The sequence below is a fragment of the Rana temporaria genome, chromosome 2, assembly GCF_905171775.1.
Source record: "Rana temporaria chromosome 2, aRanTem1.1, whole genome shotgun sequence".
Taxonomy (NCBI): domain Eukaryota; kingdom Metazoa; phylum Chordata; class Amphibia; order Anura; family Ranidae; genus Rana; species Rana temporaria.
The window spans coordinates 185586011-185607059 of record NC_053490.1 but is presented as its reverse complement, the minus strand read 5'-3'; the positions used below and the strand labels follow the sequence as shown (position 1 = coordinate 185607059).

The 21049-nt window shown below is 40.6% G+C and overlaps 1 protein-coding gene across 18 annotated transcripts in view; it reads left to right on the top strand.

The window, feature by feature from the left end:
* DOCK9 (dedicator of cytokinesis 9) overlaps nt 1–21049 on the top strand; it is a 365118-nt gene that overhangs the window by 210851 nt on the left and 133218 nt on the right. For all 18 annotated transcript variants that reach the window (XM_040336152.1, XM_040336151.1, XM_040336141.1 and 15 more), the window contains exons 11-17: nt 159–299; nt 6402–6602; nt 10658–10780; nt 17294–17376; nt 18576–18698; nt 19972–20051; nt 20131–20315. In XM_040336152.1, coding sequence (XP_040192086.1) covers nt 159–299; nt 6402–6602; nt 10658–10780; nt 17294–17376; nt 18576–18698; nt 19972–20051; nt 20131–20315 — 936 coding nt within the window. The remainder of the gene's footprint in view (nt 1–158; nt 300–6401; nt 6603–10657; nt 10781–17293; nt 17377–18575; nt 18699–19971; nt 20052–20130; nt 20316–21049) is intronic.

Sequence of the window (21049 nt, the reverse complement as noted above, 5' to 3'; positions counted from 1 at the left end):
TTTTGTGACATGGATAGCCTGTGCCAGAACAGCCTGACACTATTTTATGAGCATCTGCTGCTCTAAATTAGTCAGAAGAGAAATGATCCAGAACATGGGTTTAATTGCTTTATAATTTTGAGTTTAACAAACACATCTTTGTTTTTTGTTTTTTTAAGAAACTTGACTTCTCTGGAATTGAACCAGAGGTAAAACCCTTTGAAGAGAAGTTTGGGAAAAGGATACTGGTGAAATGTAATGATTTATCCTTCAATCTGCAAAGCTGTGTGGCTGAAAATGAAGAGGGACCTACTACAAATGTAAGCATCATATATTTCTATATATACCTGCAACTGGCAGTGCTGTTGGTATTTAACCAGATACTCTCCTCCTTTAACAACTTAGCTGTTTAACGACCGTTCTGACTTGCAACCAGCGCTTAACTTACTTTTTTGGCACAGTACATCTTTTTATTGTACAGTACAGGATTTTTGTTTGTGCTCTGTACTTATTCACATGAAAACAATGTTATTGAGTTGAAGTTTTGTGTTTTAGACTTTTTTTCAGAGTACAGTCGTTAAGAATGCTTAAAATATTACATGTGTAAACAAGAGTACTAATTCGCTACCAAAAGTGTTAAAAAAAATCTAATGCCAATAATAAAGTGCTATGAGGGCGTAAATGGCAGCTGACTTCTGTAGCGTATCCAGCACACAGAAAATGTTTTCAATATATTGAAGTAGCGCTAATTACTATTTTACAAAGTGCTATGTGAATAAAGTTATTGCAAATAGAATCTCATATTAATAATAATAACGTGCATCACAATAGTGTATGGTAGTAATATTAATTCCACTCAGGTAAAATATATACTAAACTAAAACCAAGTCCATGTGAGAAAGTGCTATAATTGGTGCATCCACAGAACAAATCTCTGATCATCCAGGGAGCAACTCAGTCCTTGTCACAACAGGATAATTTAATGGATGAGCAAAATAACAGAGCAGAGGAAAGGGACAGGCAAGGGAGTCCAAGTCTGGAAAATATGTAGATAAAAACGACAGATTCCTTGCATCTGCCCTCTGTGGTTATGGTCGCTTATCTTATAAATAGAACCCACTGGGTCTAATGGTGCATTGAACGATAATAGACAACCAACAGTCTATGCTCCTTCTTCCTCTGTGTGTTTTGAACAGGACACCACTGCAGAACTCGCCACAGATTTCCTGGGAAATGTATCTCCGGATCCAAGAATTTAAAAGCAAGAAAAAGGAATCTCCGTAGTGTAGTAACTTAAAAGGCACATAGGTTAATTTATTAAAATCGGTAGTTGACAACAAAAAGGCAAAAAAAGTCATACAGGTAAAAACAACGTCAAAGATGCAGGAACTTCCGGTCACGGCCGTATCACTGCTTGGGTGATATCCACTTCCGGTTTTACGGCGTGACCTCACCCAAGCTGATTTTTCAATTGGCTATCATGTGCTGGTGCTGCCATCTTGACTAAGGGAAACCAGCAGTAAAGCCTTGCGGCTTCACAGTCGGTGCAAGGCACGCTGCGCTTTGTGAATGGGCCGGCTGCGGGGAAAGGAGGGGTTTCCTAACTTCCAACTTGCCGTGGGAAACTGAGCCAGAATTGGGAGGGGGCACCTGTCAAAACCAGGCGGACAAGAGGCGCTTCCCCTTTTGGGTTGCGCTCCGCTTTAAAGTTGATTAGGGGGTTGTAACCAGTTGGCTTAGGATTTTATACTAAACTTGTTCTTTCATGCATACAAGATTTCACAAAAGTGAGTACGCCCCTTCACATTTTTGTAAATATTTTATTATATCTTTTCATGTAACAACACTAAAGAAATTACACTTTTGCTACAATGTAAATTAGTGAATGTACAGATTGTATAACAGTGTAAATTTGCTGTCCCCTCAAAATAACTCAAGACACAGCCATTAATGTTTAAACCGTTGGCAGCAAAAGTGAGTACACCCCTAAGTGAAAATGTCCACATTGGGCCCAAAGTGTCAATATTTTGTCTGGCCACCATTATTTTTCAACGCTGCCTTAACCCTCTTGGGTATGGAGTTCACCAGAGTTTCACAGGTGGCCACTGGAGTCCTCTTTCACTCCCCCATGACAACATCATGGAGCTGGCGGAGGTTTGCGACCTTGCGCTCCTCCGCCTTCTGTTTTTGAGGATGCCCCACAGATGCCCAATAGGGTTTAGTTCTGGAGACATGCATGGCCAGTCCATCAAATTTACCCTCTGCTTTTTTTTTTTAGCAAGGCAGTGGTCATCTTGGAGGAGTCTACGAAGGGAGGGGATCATGCTCTGCTTCAGTATGTCACAGTACGTGTTGGCATTCATGGTTCCCCCAATGAACTGTGGCTCCCTAGTGCTGGCAGCACTCATGCAGCCCCAGACCATGACACTCCCACCACCATGCTTGAATGTAGGCAAGTCACACTTGTCTTTGTACTCCTCACCTGGTTGTCGCCACACACTTTTAAAATTATCAGAATTAAGTTTATCTTGGTCTCATCAGACCACAGGACATGGTTCCAGTAATCCATGTCCTTAGTCTGCTTGCCTTCAGCAAACTGCTTGCAGGCTTTCTTGTGCATCATATTTAGAAGCCATGCAGACCAATTTGATGCAGTTTGCAGCATATGGTCTGAGCACTGACGCGCTGACCCCCCACCTCCTAAACCTCTGCAGCACTGCTGGAAGCACTCACTAATGCGTCTATTTCCCAAAGACAACCTCTGGACATGACAAGGCCTGTCCTGAGTGAAACCTGTCCTGTTAAACCTCTGTATGGTCTTGGCCACCACGCTGCAGCTCATTTTCAGGGTCTTGGCAATCTACTTATAGCCTAGGCCACCTTTTATATAGAGCAACAATTTTTTTTTAGTTCCTCAGAGTTCTTTGCCATGAGGTGCAATGTTGAACTTCCAGTGACCAGTATGGGAGAGTGAGAGCTTTAACACGCCTGCTCCCCATTCACTTCTGAGACCTTGTAACACTAACGAGTCACATGAAACCGAGGAGAGAAAATGGCTAATTGGGCCCAATTTCGACATTTTGAAGTTAGGGGTGTACTCACTTTTGTTGCCAGCAGTTTAGACATTAATGGCTGTGTGTTGAGTTATTTTGATGGGACAGCAAATTTACACTGTTATACAAGCTGTACACTCACTACTTTACATTGCAGCAAAGTGTCATTTCTTCAGTGTTAACACATTAAAAGATATAATAAAGTATTTACAAAAATGTGAGGAGTGTACTCACTTTTGTGAGATACTGTATGTAAAGGAGAATGTCATTTTCTAGGGCAGGCCAATATTTAACAGAATACAGAACTAAACAGTCATGTAAAGCACAAGCCAAATGTTAATTCAACCCCCAAAATGATGACTGCAATGGTGCTTTATACAAATCTTCCAAACGCATGAATTTGTTTAAACAATGCCTTCAATTTAACAATCATACATAAGCTCCCTTTTCAGACCTTCATGTTCTGGTGCATTGCAATAATAAACCCAGGTTGTACAAGGACAGTCAATTCATTTAATCTGCAAGCAGCATTTTTTTCTGATGCAACACACCACAACATATGGTAGTGACTTACTGGGTGTTAAAGCGGAGGTCCACCCTAAAAAAATAGCCAAAAAGGCTCCAGAAATGGCTCAATCTCTTAATCTGCCACTTCCTATTCCACGGTGATCTTCTCTCTTCTCCTCCTCGCGTTGCCTCCTGGGAAATGGGGTATGCTGTCTTCTGGGACCTGTGTGTGTCCCAGAAGACAGCCGCCCATTCACAAGGTGCTGCACGACTCGCGCATGCGCAGTAGGAGATGGGCAGTGAAGCCCCGCCGTCACCCGATCCAAAGGACGGATCGGCCTTGGGCGGCCGACATCGCGGGCACCCTGGACAGGTAAGTGTGCTTATTAAGTCAGTTTGTTGCTGCTGACTTTTTAAAAAAATGTTTTACACAACTGGACCTCAGCTTTATGGTGTACTAATACATTACCTCTGTGTTTAGGAGTGCCTTTGAAAATAAGGGCCACCACTAATGTACAGTGCAGTATTCACAGCATTTCCACTCGTTTCACATTTTATCATGTAACAGCATTATTCCAAAATTGATTATATTCATTATTTTCCTCAAAGTTCTACAAACAATAGCCCATAATGACAACGTGAAAGAAGGCACCTGAAGGACTCTCAGGTCCTGAGAAACTAAATTCTCTGGTCTGATGAAACAAAAATGTAACTCTTTGGCCTGAATGGCAAGCCTCATGTTTGGAGGAAACCAGGCAACGCTTATCACCTGGCCAATACCATCCCTACAGTGAAGCATGGTGGTGGGAGCATCGTGCTGTGGAGATGTTTTTCAGGGGCAAGAACTGGGAGACTAGTCAGGATCAACGGAAAGATGAATGCAGCAATGCACAGATATCCTTGATGAAAACCTGCTCCATAACGCTCTAGACCTTCGACTGGGACGAAGGTTTATCTTCCAACAAGACAACGACCCTAAGCACACAGCCGTTGCAGTGATCAGTCTGACACACTGCTACACTGATCTCGGTAAAGAGCCTCCAACAGAGGCTCTTTACCACGTGATCAGCCGTGTCCAATCACGGCTGATCACGATGTAAACCAGAAGAGCCGTTGATCGGCTTTTCCTCAATCGCGCCTGACAGATGCCAGTAGAGCCGATCGGCTGCTCTCCTGAGAGGGGGGGTTTGTGCTGATTGTTTATCAATGCAGCCCCCCCTCCGATGCCACTGGGACCTCCAGGGATGGCCACCATGCTGTGTTCACAGCGCCTCCCCGCAGGGATGTAGTCCCAAGGGAGGGGGCGAGCACGCTGACTAACCCCCAGCCAGAACGGCTTGGATAATGGGGCTAGTTTACTGAGGAGGAACAGGAAGTGAGAAATTCAGACACAGAAAAAAACATTTAGCAGGAAAATCGAAGGAAAAGGTAAGTGAACCAACAATGCACTGGCTTAAAGGAACCCATTTAGAAAAAAAAAACTGACCTTTACAATCCCTTTAATACATTTTGGAATAAGTCTAATGTAACAAAATGTGGAAAAAGCGATGTGAATACTTTCCGGATGCACTCTATAATGTGTTGTGGTTGCAGGCACATTGCTGAAACACACCACATTGGACAGGTGTGAATGTGCCCCAAGTTTGGGTTTTTGAGAGCTGAAAATAAGGTACGATTTAGAGGCACTTGATATGCTCTGCAGTTTACGTGCATCCCTCCAACTTTGTAGTCTCTTCAAAGAATGACTCGACTATAGACCCTTTGGTTAGACCATACGTTCTGTTAAACACTCATTCTTAGTTGTGTAAGGGTAAGTGACGCTGCCCTCCAATTAGATAATAGTATGGGTAGAGATATGGTTAAATCTTTCTTAGGGTTAACTTGTAGTGTTATTAAATAAAATCCACTTCCTCTTAAAGCGGGAGTTCACCCATAAGACAATTTTTTCAAACAATCCCCTTAGATGGATGCTCGTTTTGTCTAGGGGAATCGGCTAGTTGTTTTAAAAAATGAGCTGTACTTACCGTTTTCGCGATGCATCTTCTCCGTCGCTTCCGGGTATGGGTCTTCGGGAGCGGGCATTCCTTCTTGATTGACAGTCTTCCGAGAGGCTTCCGACGGTCGCATCCATCGCGTCACTAGTAGCCGAAAGAAGCCGAACGTCGGTGCGGCTCTATACTGCGCCTGCGCACCGACGTTCGGCTTCTTTCGGAAAATCGTGACGCGATGGATGCGACCGTCAGAAGCCTCTCGGAAGACTGTCAATCAAAATAGGAACGCCCAGTCCCGCAGCCCATACCCGGAAGCGACGGAGAAGATGCATCTCGTAAACGGTAAGTACAGCTCATATTTTAAAACTAGCCGATTCCCCTAGACAAAACGAGCATCCATCTAAGGGGAAAAATAGTTATGTATGGGTGAACCTCCGCTTTAAGTGACTATATCCAAACTGATTGTGAACATTCCAAAGTGATAGTGTTATACTCAATAGTTGTGTCAAAGTGAAGCGCATTGCTGCAACTATTGGGTATAATGCTATCACTTTGGAAGGTTCACTATCAGTTTGGATATAGTCACTTAAGAGGAAGTGGATTTTATTTAATAACACAAGTTAACCCACGGAAGGATTTAACCATTTCTCTACCCATACTACTATCTAATTAGAGGGCAGCGCCAATTACCCCTATACCACACATTCTTTACTCAATTCAGATCCTTCTTGTTGGGGACCTCTAGGAGAGGCAGCAGCCCAGGAATATTTCCTAAGCGCGGATTTAATAATTATAAATTTTCTTGATTCAAACCCATGTATGAACTTCCAATGTACTAACTCCTCTGTGTGTGTGCTTTTTTCATACCCAGGTTGAACCATTTTTTGTCACGCTATCCTTGTTTGATATTAAAGCCAACAAGAAGATGTCTGCTGACTTTCACGTGGATTTGAACCATTCCTCTGTGAGGCAAATGATTCCCACTCCTCAACAGATTTTAAATGGTGGAGGAGATTTTGGGCGCAGGATTGCAGGATGTGTACAGGAATCAATGCTGCAGTATCCCAAACAGGTATAACTAAGTGTTTTGCTGAGTTGTTTTAAAGTGCTTACTATAATTTCCCTAAAAAGTGTTTCTAAATAATTCAAACTGAAAATGTATTTTTAACATGTAAGGAAATACAGCAGAGGAAGTGCTTAAATAATTGAATATTCTTAAGCCCTGTGCTGAGCAGACTTCATCAAGAACACTTATTGCTCTATAAAGTGCTTGATAAACAAATTGAACGGAGGTAGACCAGGTAGGTTAACAGAGCGATCTTCAGCTGACAGTGTGCTATTTTTAACAATTTAAAGTGGTAACTTTGAATATGTTTTCAAGACATTCATAAATTGCGCATATAAAAGGCTATTTAAATCACAATTGTTAGAAGATCTTTCTTTTTTGTAGCTCCTTTTTTTCTATTAGAATAGTTTCTCGAAACGCAAGCATTTGTTTTCAGACAAAGCTATTCTAAAAATGTGCTTGGGGTTAAAAAAAATAAGTGTCCGTGCTGCCCTTGGAAGACCATTTTTTTTTCTTCACACATTTGACACTTTTGCACAACTAAATTTAAATGGAAGGGTAGTGCCATTATTTTGAACCTAAAAACAGTGATGTGAAAAAGTGCACCCCATGGCAATTGTTTGTCTTTTTCAACTGTATTTGAACAAGCAAACGTTAGATCTTGATTTTGTTGGTGCCTACTGATAAAGGGGATATATTTGAGCAAATCACATATAGAGTTGATATGAATTATAAATTTTTATGTAGTGTTAATTTTTTTCATAAAAAAAAAAAAAAATGACACCTACATTTGACACCACTTTAGCTCCATTAAATAAAGAATAATCTTAGATTAGGTGTCAATTATGGTTGCCTTGATGCAGTTTTTTTTTTTTTGTTTTTAACCTGCCAGTACGAGTACCGATCCCTCCGGTCAAGTAATCACCTGTACCGATACCTTTGTGGTGTGATTTGAGCCACACTGTAAAGAATACCATGCAATCGAAATAGGAATGTTATACGATTCCTGTCTGAATCGCTTGCAATTTCCCACACTGCGCCTGTGTGAACCCAGGCTGAAGTCACTATGACAAGCGTGGGCTCACACAGGAATGGTGGGGGAAACCGCCTGCACATCGCACTGCATTCCTGTTCAAATTGCATACAATTTTTTGGAGTGCGATTTGAGCCTATTCATTTTCTATGGGCTCAAATTGCACCGCAAAGGTTTTGGTTTTATATACCGGAGCATTTGTGAAAGTACCCATGCAAATGCTCTGTATCGGCACAGATACCGGTATTTCTGCAACCCTAGTGTCAATTAGAAACTCAAGGTCAAATTTCTCGAGGGGAATTGGGAAAAAAACATGGATAAATGCAATTAAACCACAGTAACGTGTAAATAAGTGTCCATTGAATGAAAATAGAAGCACAGAAAAAACAAAGTCCATCAGTAGAAAGCATATGATCACATCATCGTCATGGAGGGGTCATTCTGCACGATAAAACAGGAGTAGATGGAATACTCTTACCGGATAACGTGGATCTGCTTGTCAGCAACAACAGATCATAAGCGCATGGAAGGACTCCACTCGAATCTGCTCAGCTGGACGAGGGCCAGATGGTAGATTCCACACAGGATATCCAGATGAATGGCTGTAGTCCTGGACTGGAACTTCACCGTGGGTGAATTCGCTCAGACTCAGATTCAAAGTCAAAGACAAAGTCTGCTTACTCCAAAGCGACAATCAGTGGTGTAAAAGTAGTATCCACTTAGAGGAGGGTGGGCACAATCGTGGAGTATGAAAAACTTAGTATCCAAGCAGGTCATGCAGGAGAAAGGAAAAAAAACAATGCTCCGGATGGTGCAGGTAAAAGAGGATAAGGTTTTATTGTAATAAAACCAAATATACATAAAAGTGATCACTGTAGCATAAAAAAAGATAAAAGCAATATGGGGAGCAGGTGTACCAAGCCCGACGCATTTCGTCCAAATGGACTTCAACTGGGGCATCTGTTGGAAGAAACACGTGAGTCACATGACACCGGCAACAAAGGGCTAATTAGGCCCAATGTGGACATTTTCACATAGGGGTGTACTCACTTTTTTTTAAGCTATTTTTATTAGGTTTAAGACAAACCAACAAACAGAAAAACATACACCAGACAACCTGGTCATAAACGTTAGGCAATACACTCAAACATAGAAAAATAAACTGACATCAGTGCAAAATATAAAGTAGACACAGTGGTAAAAGGATCAGGTATAATACCTGGATATAGCAAAAGCGGAGGTCCAGACATTAGAGATCCGTGAGGCACGGCCCATTAATGGTCAAGCAAGAGTAGTACAATCAGTGCTGGGAGAGGGTTAGTGGACTAGCCAACCATCTACCCCAAATTTTGTGGAAGGTTTTGTTCCGTTTTCGGAGTTCAAAAGTACGTTTATACAGTGGGATAGCATCATTAATACGTTCTAACCAGAGGGATTTCAGAGAGGTCTGTGTGCCCTTCCAGTAAAATAGCTTTTTTTAACATAGAAGAAGAGCAGTCTCTTGGCATGTGATGATGGGTGTAATTCGCCAAAAATGCCTAATAGGCAGTTCTTGAGGTGGATTATGTTTGGGAGGCCTAGCACCGATGAAATGAAAGCACCCACTTCTTCCCAGAAGTCCTGGACTACCGGGCATGTCCAGAAGCAGTGTAGGAAATTGGCCTCCCGGCCACAGCCGCGGAAACAGGCAGCTGAGGGCAGGAGACCCATCCTGTGTAACCTAGCCGGAGTGAGGTGGGTTTGATGGAAAATTTTGACCTGTATGATGCGGTCCCGGGAAGCAATAACAGAGCTTTTATACGTATCACTAAATTCTGACCAGTCCTCGTCTACCAGGGAGATGTCCAGAGGTTCATTTTACCTGAGCTTTGTGAAACCTGGGGTTAAAGTCAGTCATTAGGGCTGCATAATAGGTGGAGACAAGTTTAGTGGGATCTGGCTGTCTGAGCAGTTTTTTCAATGGGGGCAAGTCGGTAAGATCATCCAGGGAGCCAAATTGGGCACGGATAGCGTGCCTGAGCTGGTAGTAATAAAATAGGTACGAATTTGGTAAATCGAAATCTAAACGTAGCTGAGAAAACGATTTAAAGCCCTGAGCATTGTACAGGTGGCATAAATATTTAACCCCCATGGAGTACCAGCGATTGGGATCAGGAAGGGAGTATAGTTCCTGCAGATTGGGGTTAAACCAAAGGGGGTTGTTGGGAGATTTCAGCCAGGTGTGCCTGGATATTTTAGTGACAATATAACGAAAAGAGGAAAGAAGAGGCAAGGGAGGTTCCGGCGAGATCCCGACCCGGCCTCTGTGTGTTGAGCTATTTTGAGGGGACAGAAAATTTACACTGTTAAACAACCTGTACATTCACTACTTTACATTGTAGCAAAGTAATTTCTTCAGTGTTGTCACATGAAAAGATATAATATATTTACAAAAATGTGAGGGGTGTACTCTTGTGAGATACAGTAAAACCTTTGTTTGCGAGTAACTTGGTTTGAGAGCGTTTTACAAATGAGCAACATTTTTTTAATAAATTTTGACTTGATACATAAGCAATGTCTTGATATAAGAGTAGCGTCATGTCACATCTGAGTATAAAAAAGAAGAGAGGCACCTCTAAGTGTAGCAATATGGTTACATTTAATGAGAGTGCAACATATTGCTACATTTGGAGGCCTCTCTTCTCTTTTATACTCTGTAGCTCCTGCTGGATTTTGCTCATAATCTCTTTGTGGATGGACATTTTATGGTTACACAACCTATCACATTGCTATAATTTTTTTTTATATGGACTAAACTGAAGGATTTATGAATAAATGGTTGTGGAACGAATCATTTGAGTTTCTATTTTTTCTTATGGGGAAATTTGCTTTGAAGTGCTTTGGATTACAAGCATGTTTCTGGAACGAATTATTATGCTCGTAATCCAAGGTTTTACTGTACTGTATAACATTATGTTGGTGTGATACTAACATTTGTTGATGAAGGTGGAATACTGTTCATAATATGTAGAATTGTTTTGTTTTTTAGGGAATTTTTTCTGTCACATGTCCTCACCCTGACATCTTCCTTGTGGCCAGAATAGAAAAGGTTCTCCAAGGGAGCATTGCACATTGTGCTGAGCCCTACATGAAGAGCTCGGATTCTGCAAAGGTAATTGCTTGCTTACTAAAATGTTTAATATATATAAGAGCTTTGGCATTCTAGAACAGTGTACAGTTACCACCATTGGTTAATTCTACCAATAAATGTACAGGCTGATATGCAGTAGGATGAAAAAAAATTTTTATTTGCATACTTTACGCGATCCAAACTTGGATTGGTGTATTTGCCCCATTGAGATCGTAAAAATAGTTTTGTTAGTCACTCGAGTAATTGTAGATTTTTGACTATGGGTTGTCTAACCACTTCAGCCCCGGACCATATTGCTGGTCAAAGACCAAGCCACTTTTTGCTATTCGGCGCTGCGTCGCTTTAACTGACAATTGCGCAGGCGTGCGACGTGGCTCCCAAGCAAAATTGGCGTCCTTTTTTCCCCACAAATAGAGCTTTCTTTTGGTGGTATTTAATCACCTCTGCGGTTTTTATTTTATAAACAAAATTAGAACGACAATTAAAAAAAAAAAAAGATTATTTTATTGGCTGCTCGGTGAGGTGACGTTTAGCTACGAGATCTCGCCCAGCAGAGCCGACCTGCCGCCGTCTAACTGCGGCAGCTGGTCGGCAAGCAGTTAATGTGTTACTAAACCCAGGACCCTGCATTTACTATATCTGGTCTCCCGCAGTACACAGAAATGCAATTATTATAGTAAATATAAATTGGTAAATACCATTTTTTAATTGGCAGTTAGACCGGTCTTGTAACTTCTAGGAGTGTCCAGGCAAGCACTAGTTAAAGCTTGTAGGAGGAGTTTTTTGACTGTCCTATTGGACTTGCAAGACCCCTGACCCTCTATCTGGACAGTGCGGATTGGCCCTTTGCTGATCAAATGCACTCTCCCAAGAAAAAAAAAAAACTCTATCAATACACACCAAACTGAGCATGTTCAGCCTGACTCCATAAGCTCTGTGTTATCAGAAAATTATCAGGGAACAGTGAGTATAGCGAGCATGCTTAACGGCATTTACAGATTGATTTTACTGTTGTGGGTTTAGTAACACTTTAAAGATTGATAAAAAGCAGGGCTTTTTTTCAGCCGCAATGTGGTGAAAAAGATTTTCACCTTCTCCGGCACTCACCCTGTGCTCCCTGCTCACTACTATCACTCCGGAGCCCTGCGCTCTGTACGTGGCACGCTCCGGAGCCCTGCGCTCTGTACGTGGCGCGCTCCGGAGCCCTGCGATGTTTGCATAGGCCTTCTATGTTGCCTGTCTGTGTTCCCATTAGGGCACATAGAAAACAATTGTGCCATTTTACCGCAGCACCCAGGAAGGCACTGCGCATGTCAAAGCACATGTAGTGTGTCTTCTGCTAGTTGGTTTTTATATAACTACCATCACTGATGTATAGAAGAAGTTTGAGAAGGGTTCAACTTTCTGTCCTGTGAGGTCTTTCCTTTAATATTTTGTTTTGTGTACATTTTTCTGTGATGGTCTCAAATTCCAAGTACATGAAAAGGTATTCTTTAAGAAGTGTAGAAATACATATTTGACTAGGGTCAAAGTACTATGTTGCGTTTTTTCTCTTTTTTTTTTTAACTTTGCATAGCTTTTTTGATCATGAGCTGTGGCACTTTTCAGCTTTATTTGCAAATCTGCGTTTACATGAGCCGATGGACTGTTTGAAAAGTTTGACACTGGTCACTGGTGTCTCCTAATGCCTAACTAATCTTTAACAACTTAAAGTGGAGGTTCCATCAAAAAAACTATTTTGCTTTAAACTGTAGCTTACGACTAAAAAAGAAAAAAAATGTTTTTTTTTTTTTTTTTTTTTACTCATCTGGAAATGCCTGTTGCTATGCGGTCCCACGAAATCTGCCTTTGAAACCACCTAGGATTCTGACATCTCCCTCTAATGCTCCTGGGAAATGTGTCATTTCCCAGGATGCAGGGCGCTGTCCAATTATCACTCCCCATCCAAGACTTCCAGGAAGTAAGTGCCTGTAGGCTTCACAATGCCCACAAGCAAAATGACAACGGTGTAGATATAGTTTTATAAACTATCTTTTTTGAATATCTATGCGGATCGGCGGCGGATTGTAAAATAGTAAGTGACCAGATTTATATTATAAAAACGCAGGATGAAAGGACATACATTTAAAAAATGCTAATTGTGGTTGGAACTCCGCTTTAATTCTTCTAAGATCTAAATAATCTATCTGTGCAAGGATGTTATTTCTATATGCTCTGGATTAGACTACAGATTTGTATTTATTTTTCTCTCCAAGGAGACTGCTGAGGACAAATTCTGCTTAGTGAAACCAGTCTGTCTATTTTTCTCTACATGTTTTGTTGATTATTTATTTATAATGATTAAGAATTTATAAGAAAAGCTCTGCTGTATCTTTACATATTATAATGCCTGTAGTGTGTCCACTGCTAATGGTTTATTTTTAACCACCTTCAACTGGTCTCTATGAAAAGTTTGAGTAGGGCACATGATCTATTAAAATGCCAAAAAAAACGCTAACCTGGGCTAAACTATAAATCAAGAATTGTTGGAGCTGGGAAAGGAAAAAGTACCTCTTTTCATTTCAAACTTCTAGGTCCCAAGGAAAAGCTGAGGGGGTTGTCGCTTTGACCCCAATTATAAGAGTCCATATGAAATTCTTTTTCCATCCATTGAATGTCATCTGATGGTATGTGCATTGGCCAAGTACTCCATAGACAGCCATATCTGTCAAAAAGTCATTCCTTGAAATTCTAGCAAGAAAGCTTATTCACTGTGCAAAGAAGTGTCAGAGTTGGTGTTTTTTCTGTAAGACCCTGCTGGGGCCGCCCGCGCGTTGGCAGTAAAGCACCACTCGTTTTAGCAGTACTTTACTGATTAAGCGGCACTTTTCAGCCGCTAGCAGGGTGCTTTTAACCCCCAATAGCATCTGAAGAAGGGGTTAAAAATGCCTGTGTTGCGGAGCTTCCGAAGCACTTTTCAGGCACTGAAACGGAAGTGCTGCCTATTCGTTGCAATTGGCAGGGGCCATTATACAGTGCTCCCAAACCTCCCCAAAGATGCTGCCTGCAGGACTGCAAGTGCACCGCCCCGCCCAGTGTGAAAGCACGCAAGCTTTCACATTCGGGCGGCATAGATGGCAGTTTACAGGCGCTTTTTATATCGCTAAAACGTCTGAAAACTGCCTCAGTGTGAAAGGGGTCTAACTGTAAAAAAGTGATTGCACAGTTTTTATTGTATTTGTATTCTTTAAAAAAATGTATATATGGGCAGCACAGTGGTGTAGTGGTTGGCACTTTCACCTAGCAGCAAAAAGGATCACAGGTTCGAATCCTGACCACTGCAGGCACCCTCTGCCTGGAGTTGGCATGTTCCCACTGCCCTCCGGGTACTCCAGTTTCCTTCCACACTCTAAAGACATGCTGGTTGGTTAATCGGATACTGTCGAAATTGGCCCTAATATATGTATGAATCTGTGTTATGGACCTTAGGTTGCAAGTTTCCTGATGGTAGGGACTGATGTGAATGTACAATGTATATGTAAAGCGCTGTGTAAATTGACGGTACTATAAGAGTACCTGAAATAAATAAAAAATAAAGTATAGCTGCTAATACGGAAAATAACCACTTCAGCCCGGACCATATTGCTGGTCAATGACCGGGCCACTTTTTGCGATTCGGCACTGCGTTGCTTTAACTGACAATTGTGCGGTCGTGCAACGTGACGCCCAAACAAAATTGCCGTCCTTTTTTTTTCCCCCCACAAATAGAGCTTTCTTTTGGTGGTATTTGATTACCGCTGCAGTTTTTATTTTTTGCGCTATAAACAAAAATAGAGACGACAATTTTGAAAAAAAAATGAATATTTTTTTGCTGTAATATCCCCAAAAATATATAAAACGATTTTTTTCCTCTGTTTAGGCCGATACATCTACAAAATAGGGCATTGTTTTATGGCTTTTTTTTTTTTTTTTTATTACTAGTAATGGCGGCGATCATCGATTTTTATCGGTACTGCGACCTTATGGCAGACACTTCGGACACTTTTGACACATTTTTGGGACCATTGGCATTTTTATAGCCATCAGTGCTATAAAAATGCATTGATTACTATAAAAATGCCACTGACAGGGAAGGGGTTAATTATGTTGCCTAGGTGTGTTCTAACTTAGGGTGGGGAGGGACTGACTAGGGTAAATTACTGATCGCTGTTCATACATTGTATGAACAGACGATCAGGCATTTCTCCCTCTGACCAGACCGGGAGCTGTGTATTTACACGCGCCCCTAGTGGCTGATTCACGAGGTGGCGTAGATCTACGTGACCTTGCGCAGGTAAGCCGACCTGCCGCCGTGTAACTGCGGAGGCTGGTCGGCAAGTAGATAATTTAAGCTGCTTGTGAGTCGCTCCCCTGGTAGTGTGCACTTTATTTTCCGTATTGGCAGATATATAAAAAAAATATAAGAATAATACAAATACTGCACTGTGTATGTGTTTGTTTATTTATATATATATATATATATATATATATATATATATATATATATATATATATATATATATATATATATATATATATATATATATATATATATATATATATATATATACATATATTATAAATAATGTGTGTGGGTGTGTGCAGCAGGTAAAATAAGTAATTATTTTACACTTCACCATTTTTCTAGGCAAATATATTTGCTATTGATATGAAATGTTTACCACATGTTGGTAACAATCCATGCATACAAAGAAACCAAAACAAATATGTTAAATTTACGTTTTGTGTAATAAGATGGAATGACACAGGGAAAACACCAGCTGAAATCTACCAGTAATTAGAAAGCAATCCTGCCCCTTGTCAGTGCAAATTAATATCAGCTAGTTCAGTCTCAACTGATGGCCTATAAAAAGGTGTTGCATTATCAAGGTGTCACTCTAGAAACTTCTCATGATGGGTAAAAGCAAAGAGCTCTCAAGACCTTTGCAACCTTATTGTTGCAAAACATACTGATGTTATTGGTTACAGAAGGATTTCTAAACTTCTGAATGTTCCAGTGAGCACTGTTGGGGCCATAATACGGAATTGGAAAGAACATCATTTCACCATAAACTGGGCATGACCAGGTGCTTCTCACAAGATTTCTGACAGGAGTGAAAAGAATTATCAAGAGTTGTTGTAGAGAGCTTCAGAAAGACCAGGAATTAGCAGGTGCATTTGTCTCAAAGAAAACAATAAGTAATCCACTCAAGCACCATGGCCTGTATGCACACTCGCCACGCAAGATTCCATTGCTGAAGAAAAAGCAAGTTGAAGCTTGTTTAGAGTTTGCTGCACAACATTTAGACAAGCCTGCAAAATACTGGGAGAATATAGTCTGGTCAGATGAGACCAAAATGTAACTCTTTGGATGTCCTAATACACACCATGTTTGGAGGTCAAATGGCACTGCACATCACCCCAAAAACACCATAACAGTGAGGTTTGGAGGAGGGAACATCATGGTGTGGGGCTGTTTTTTAGCATATGGTACTGGAAAACTTCATGTGATTGAAGGAATCTGCTGCCCTCTAGCAGCATGATGAAGTGGACATTTCAGCAAGACGATGATCCCAAACACAAAGCCAAGGAAACAGTCAGTTGGTTTTAAAGAAAGAAAATAAAGCATCTAAAATGTCCCAGCCAATCACCTGACTTGAATCAAATAGAAAATCTATGGAAAGAACTAAAGATCAGAGTTCATCAAAGAGGCCCACAGAACATTCAAGATTTGAAGAGCAAATTTACACTGTTAAACACGCTGTACACTAAACTACTTTACATTGTAGCAACGTGTAATTTCTTCAGTGTTTTCACATGAAAATATATAATAAAATATTTACAAAAATGTGACGGGTGCACTCACTTTTGTGAGGTACTGTATGTCTAAAAAAGTAACACTGTCTCATGTATGATGTGGACAGGAGGGAAGGATTACAACTGTCGAAAAGGTGCATAGAAATCATCCTTTAATCTTTAAGTGTGACAATACCATAAATCGGCAAATTTGTACTGGTCATAAACATAGATTAGATACATAAAAACCACAACAGAAATGTAGCATTTGATTATTGTTAAAAAAAAAAAAAATGCACTCGGGCTGAGAAAGAGGTGTGTATGCCTTAAAACGCGCTCCGAATGCACATGCACCATGGTTAAACTTCACTCTTTTGAAACAGCAGTTATGTGATAATAGTAAATGCTCTGTTCACAGGGAGTATATTTTATTTGTCTGCCAAACCCCATTTGGCTTGGCTTCTGTATTCTACGACCTTGCCGTTTCAGCCTCCATATCATCTGTGGCTAGTGTTGCCACATTTTCCTTACAGTAAGTCAGTTTTTGCAGCGTCTTCTCTTCTTTAAATTCAATAACACTTGGTTCCCAGGGAGAAAGGTGTAATTTCATCTCAGCAGGCTGTATGTCTCGAAGATCAATCTGCTTGACCACCATTGGTTCCTCATTCAGATGTTCTTTTGTATAATACTTGTTTTTGTGCTCCTTTGTTCTTTTCCCAGGTGGCTCAGAAGGTTTTAAAGAATGCCAAACAAGCATGCAGCAGACTTGGACAGTACAGGATGCCATTTGGCTGGGCAGCAAGGTAAGGCTAGCCAAACATGTTTAGATTTGACTTTTCCAGCCCTGCAAGCTGAATGAGAAATCAGTTGATTCCTCCATCCAAGCTAAACCGTGTGGATAGAGCAATTTACAGGTCAGCTATTGTATTCAGACAATTGCAGCATCCTTGGGCTGTCTAAATACCTGAACAGTGACTGCATCCAATTAGATGCAGTCTTTGTTGGGTGCACAATTTCTCACTTTCCTCCCTCAATTTTAAACTCAACAGTTTTAAGCTGGGTGGGGGTGGTGAATTGGAAATGTTATGTTCAGCCAGTTTAAGTAGTGTGCATTATAACACCTCCATTGTGTTTAAAGGGGGTTTGCCACTTTATTTAAACAAAAATTTGCTGACAAGATATGAGGAGCAAACACCTAGAATTCTATGTACATTTTGTAGATTTCAGTCCATCTGAATTCTGGGCTGTTCTGACATGCAAAGCTCAGACACGTCTGGGGTGGTCAGAGCTTGACCCCCCCCCCCCCCCCCAAATTCCTAAATGCTCATCACATTGACTGCTTCATTGTCCAATTGAAATGTGCAGGAGACAGAAAGGGATAACCTACTTCAGCAATGTCCATTAATGCTGAAACCTAGCCTTTCAGATTAGGCCAGCATTAAGCTGGCCATACATTATACAATTTTCTTGTATGGTTTTGGAAAATCAAAAGGAAAACTGTACATTATGAGGTCAAACGTAAACACTTTCAATTTGTATGCAACCAGTCAGGCCCTTGCACTACATCATAAAAGGTAAATATAAAGGAAATTAAATGAGAAAATTGAATAATGTGATTACTGGCCCTTTTGTAAGCAGCTTTTTACTTAAAGTGAAAGTCCTGAAAAGGTGTGTAAAACATTTTTTTTAAAATTACTTCCTTTTTCAAACACTACTATATATATATATATATATATATATATATATATATATATATATATATATATATATATATATATATATATATATATATATATATATATATATATATATATATACATATATATATATATATATATAAAAACACACACACAAGACTTGCTTGTAGTAGTAGTGGAATGAAGTGAACAGTGTTAAGTTGACATACGTTAGTTTTCGATTCTAAAATGCCAGGAAATCTGTTTGATTTTTTTTTTTTTTTTGAAACTGGAATGTTAAAATATTTATTTTTATTTTTTTGCAGACCATTGTTTAAAGATTGTTCAGGAACACTGGACAAGACTGCAAGATTTTCTGCTATTTTCCGTCAGGATAGCAACAAACTGTCAAATGAAGATATGTTGAAATTGCTTGTTGACTTTAGAAAGTGAGTATGCTGACTTTATTTATATTCTAATATATGTTGCTTTAAGCCCCTTTTACATGATAAGCCTGCTAGGATCCGCCTGTCTGTTTTTAAGGCGGATCCGAGCGGGCCACCCATTGACTCCTATGTAAGTGGAGATGTGTCCGCTGACACTGATCCGCTAAAAACAGACGTATGGCGATATGTCCAGTCATCCTTCTGTTGGATCTGATAAAAAAGGACATGCTGTCCGTTTTCATCCGATCTCCCCATTGAAATCAGCGGGGCTCTGACGGACTTGTCATCAGCGGAGAACAACGGAGCGATCTCCCGCTGAGCGCATCCGCCCTGTGTGAAAGGCGCGTTAGTGATAATATGGAGGCTACAATGGCTGAATTTTTCATTCTGTTTCTTGAGTGCCTTGTTGACGCACTTTTTTTTTAAAAGTACTTTGAGTCACAGACCTGGAGTGAAGGTTTTCATTTGGCATAGACAATCGAACGCTGGCCATGCACTGTGTGAATTTTGGTCAGTACTTGAGGAACCAAAATTCAATTAGTGTGTGGTCACATCATCGCCTTCCTGCCTGACAAGCTGGGTGGAAAAAAAAATCCGGCTAAACTCTGGTTGCATCCATGCTGCCGCTGTTCTGTTATTTTTCTGGCTGAACAAAAACAAATCAATATATGTTTGGCCAGCTGAAAACAGAATTTCACCCAAATGGTTAGAGAGGTGGGGGAACAGGTTTTGACAGTTACCTGCTCCCACTTCCAGTCAGATCACTGCAGCAGATCCAAAAGGCTTTGGGGACTGTTCATGAGTCACAGCAAGCTGCCCACAGTTAACTTTCCAGCATAGGGGACCTAAAGACCAGTGAAGAACAAACAAACACAGTTGTTCCCAGGCACATGAAAATAACAGCCAAAGGCTGTGATTGGTTTACTTTACCTTTTATTGGAAATTCGTCTCAAAAGGACCTTCTGTAGCAGAGAAATGTAATGCAAAGTAGGTCAAATGCAGTCTCAGAATTGTCATCCACACTGTACTATTGAGGTAAATTGAAATCTGCATTTGACATTTGCCTGAAAGTAGCATCAAATGCAAGAAAACAATGAGCAGGTATGAAAGCCTTAACGAGTCTCACTAGCTCTACCTTTTTAGGTTGGCCCTCATCATATGTTGTGTGTCTGGATGTTTTTTTACTTTTCTCTACCTGTATGTTCCCTGTGAGAATGCCCCCATGAAATGTTGCTATTATGTATGTAACACAACATTCTGTTTCTCTTTTTTTCAGGCCTGAAAAGATGGCCAAGCTTCCAGTTATTTTAGGAAATTTAGACATTCACATTGACAATGTGTCTCCTGATTTTCCAAGTAGGTGGATTGTGTTAAGAAAAAATGAACTGTATTAGTGAAATCCATATGGTATAGTATTTATTTGTTATTTCTGCAGATTATGTGAATTCCTCTTACATTCCTATGAAGCAATTTGAGAGCGGTGCAGATACTGTGACGTTTGAAGTAGAAGAGTTTGTTCCTTGCATTCCCAAGCACACACAACCGTTCACCATCTACAACAACCACCTCTATGTTTACCCAAAGCACTTGAAATATGATGGCCAGAAGGCCTTTGCAAAGGTAAGGGAAATCCTGTTAGATTTTCAAATTGCAGGCTGTATTTGCTTTTTTGGTTTTCTCTTAGATGAAAATAGATTTTTTACATACCCAGAGTCTTAAATGAGACTATAGCTGGATTCCTCATATGGACATATATTTCTCTGCTCATTATGCAGGGTTTACTTGTGTATATCTTGTTTTTAGAAGCTCCTTTTCTAATGTATAACGTGCATGTGGCTGTTGGCACACACTGACTCAGTGTGTGCCCGTTATTGTTTAATAAATCCATAGTTGGGCATTGTGCAGCGCCTTAAAAAGGATGTAAAGGTAAGAAAAAAATTCCCTAAATATCTTCCTTTACCTTAGTGCAGTCCTCCTTCACTTACCTCATCATTCCATTTTGCTTTTAAATGTTCTTATTTCTTCTGAGAAATCCTCACTTCCTGTTCTTCTGTCTGTAACTCCACACAGTAATGTGAGGCTTTCTCCCTGGTGTGGAGAAATCCTCCTGAGGAGGCGAGCAGGAGTGTCAGGACACCCACCAGAACACAGCTCCTTTCTCTATCTGCAAAGTAGAGTGTCCTGACTTGCCTGCTTGCCTGCTCGCCCCCTCCCCCCTCAAGAGGCTTTCTTTACACCAACGAGAGAAAGCCTTGCATTACTGTGTGTAGTTACAGACAGAAGAACAGGAAGTGAGGATTTCTCAGAAGAAATAAGGACATTTAAAAGCAAAATCAAAGGATGAGGTAAGTGAA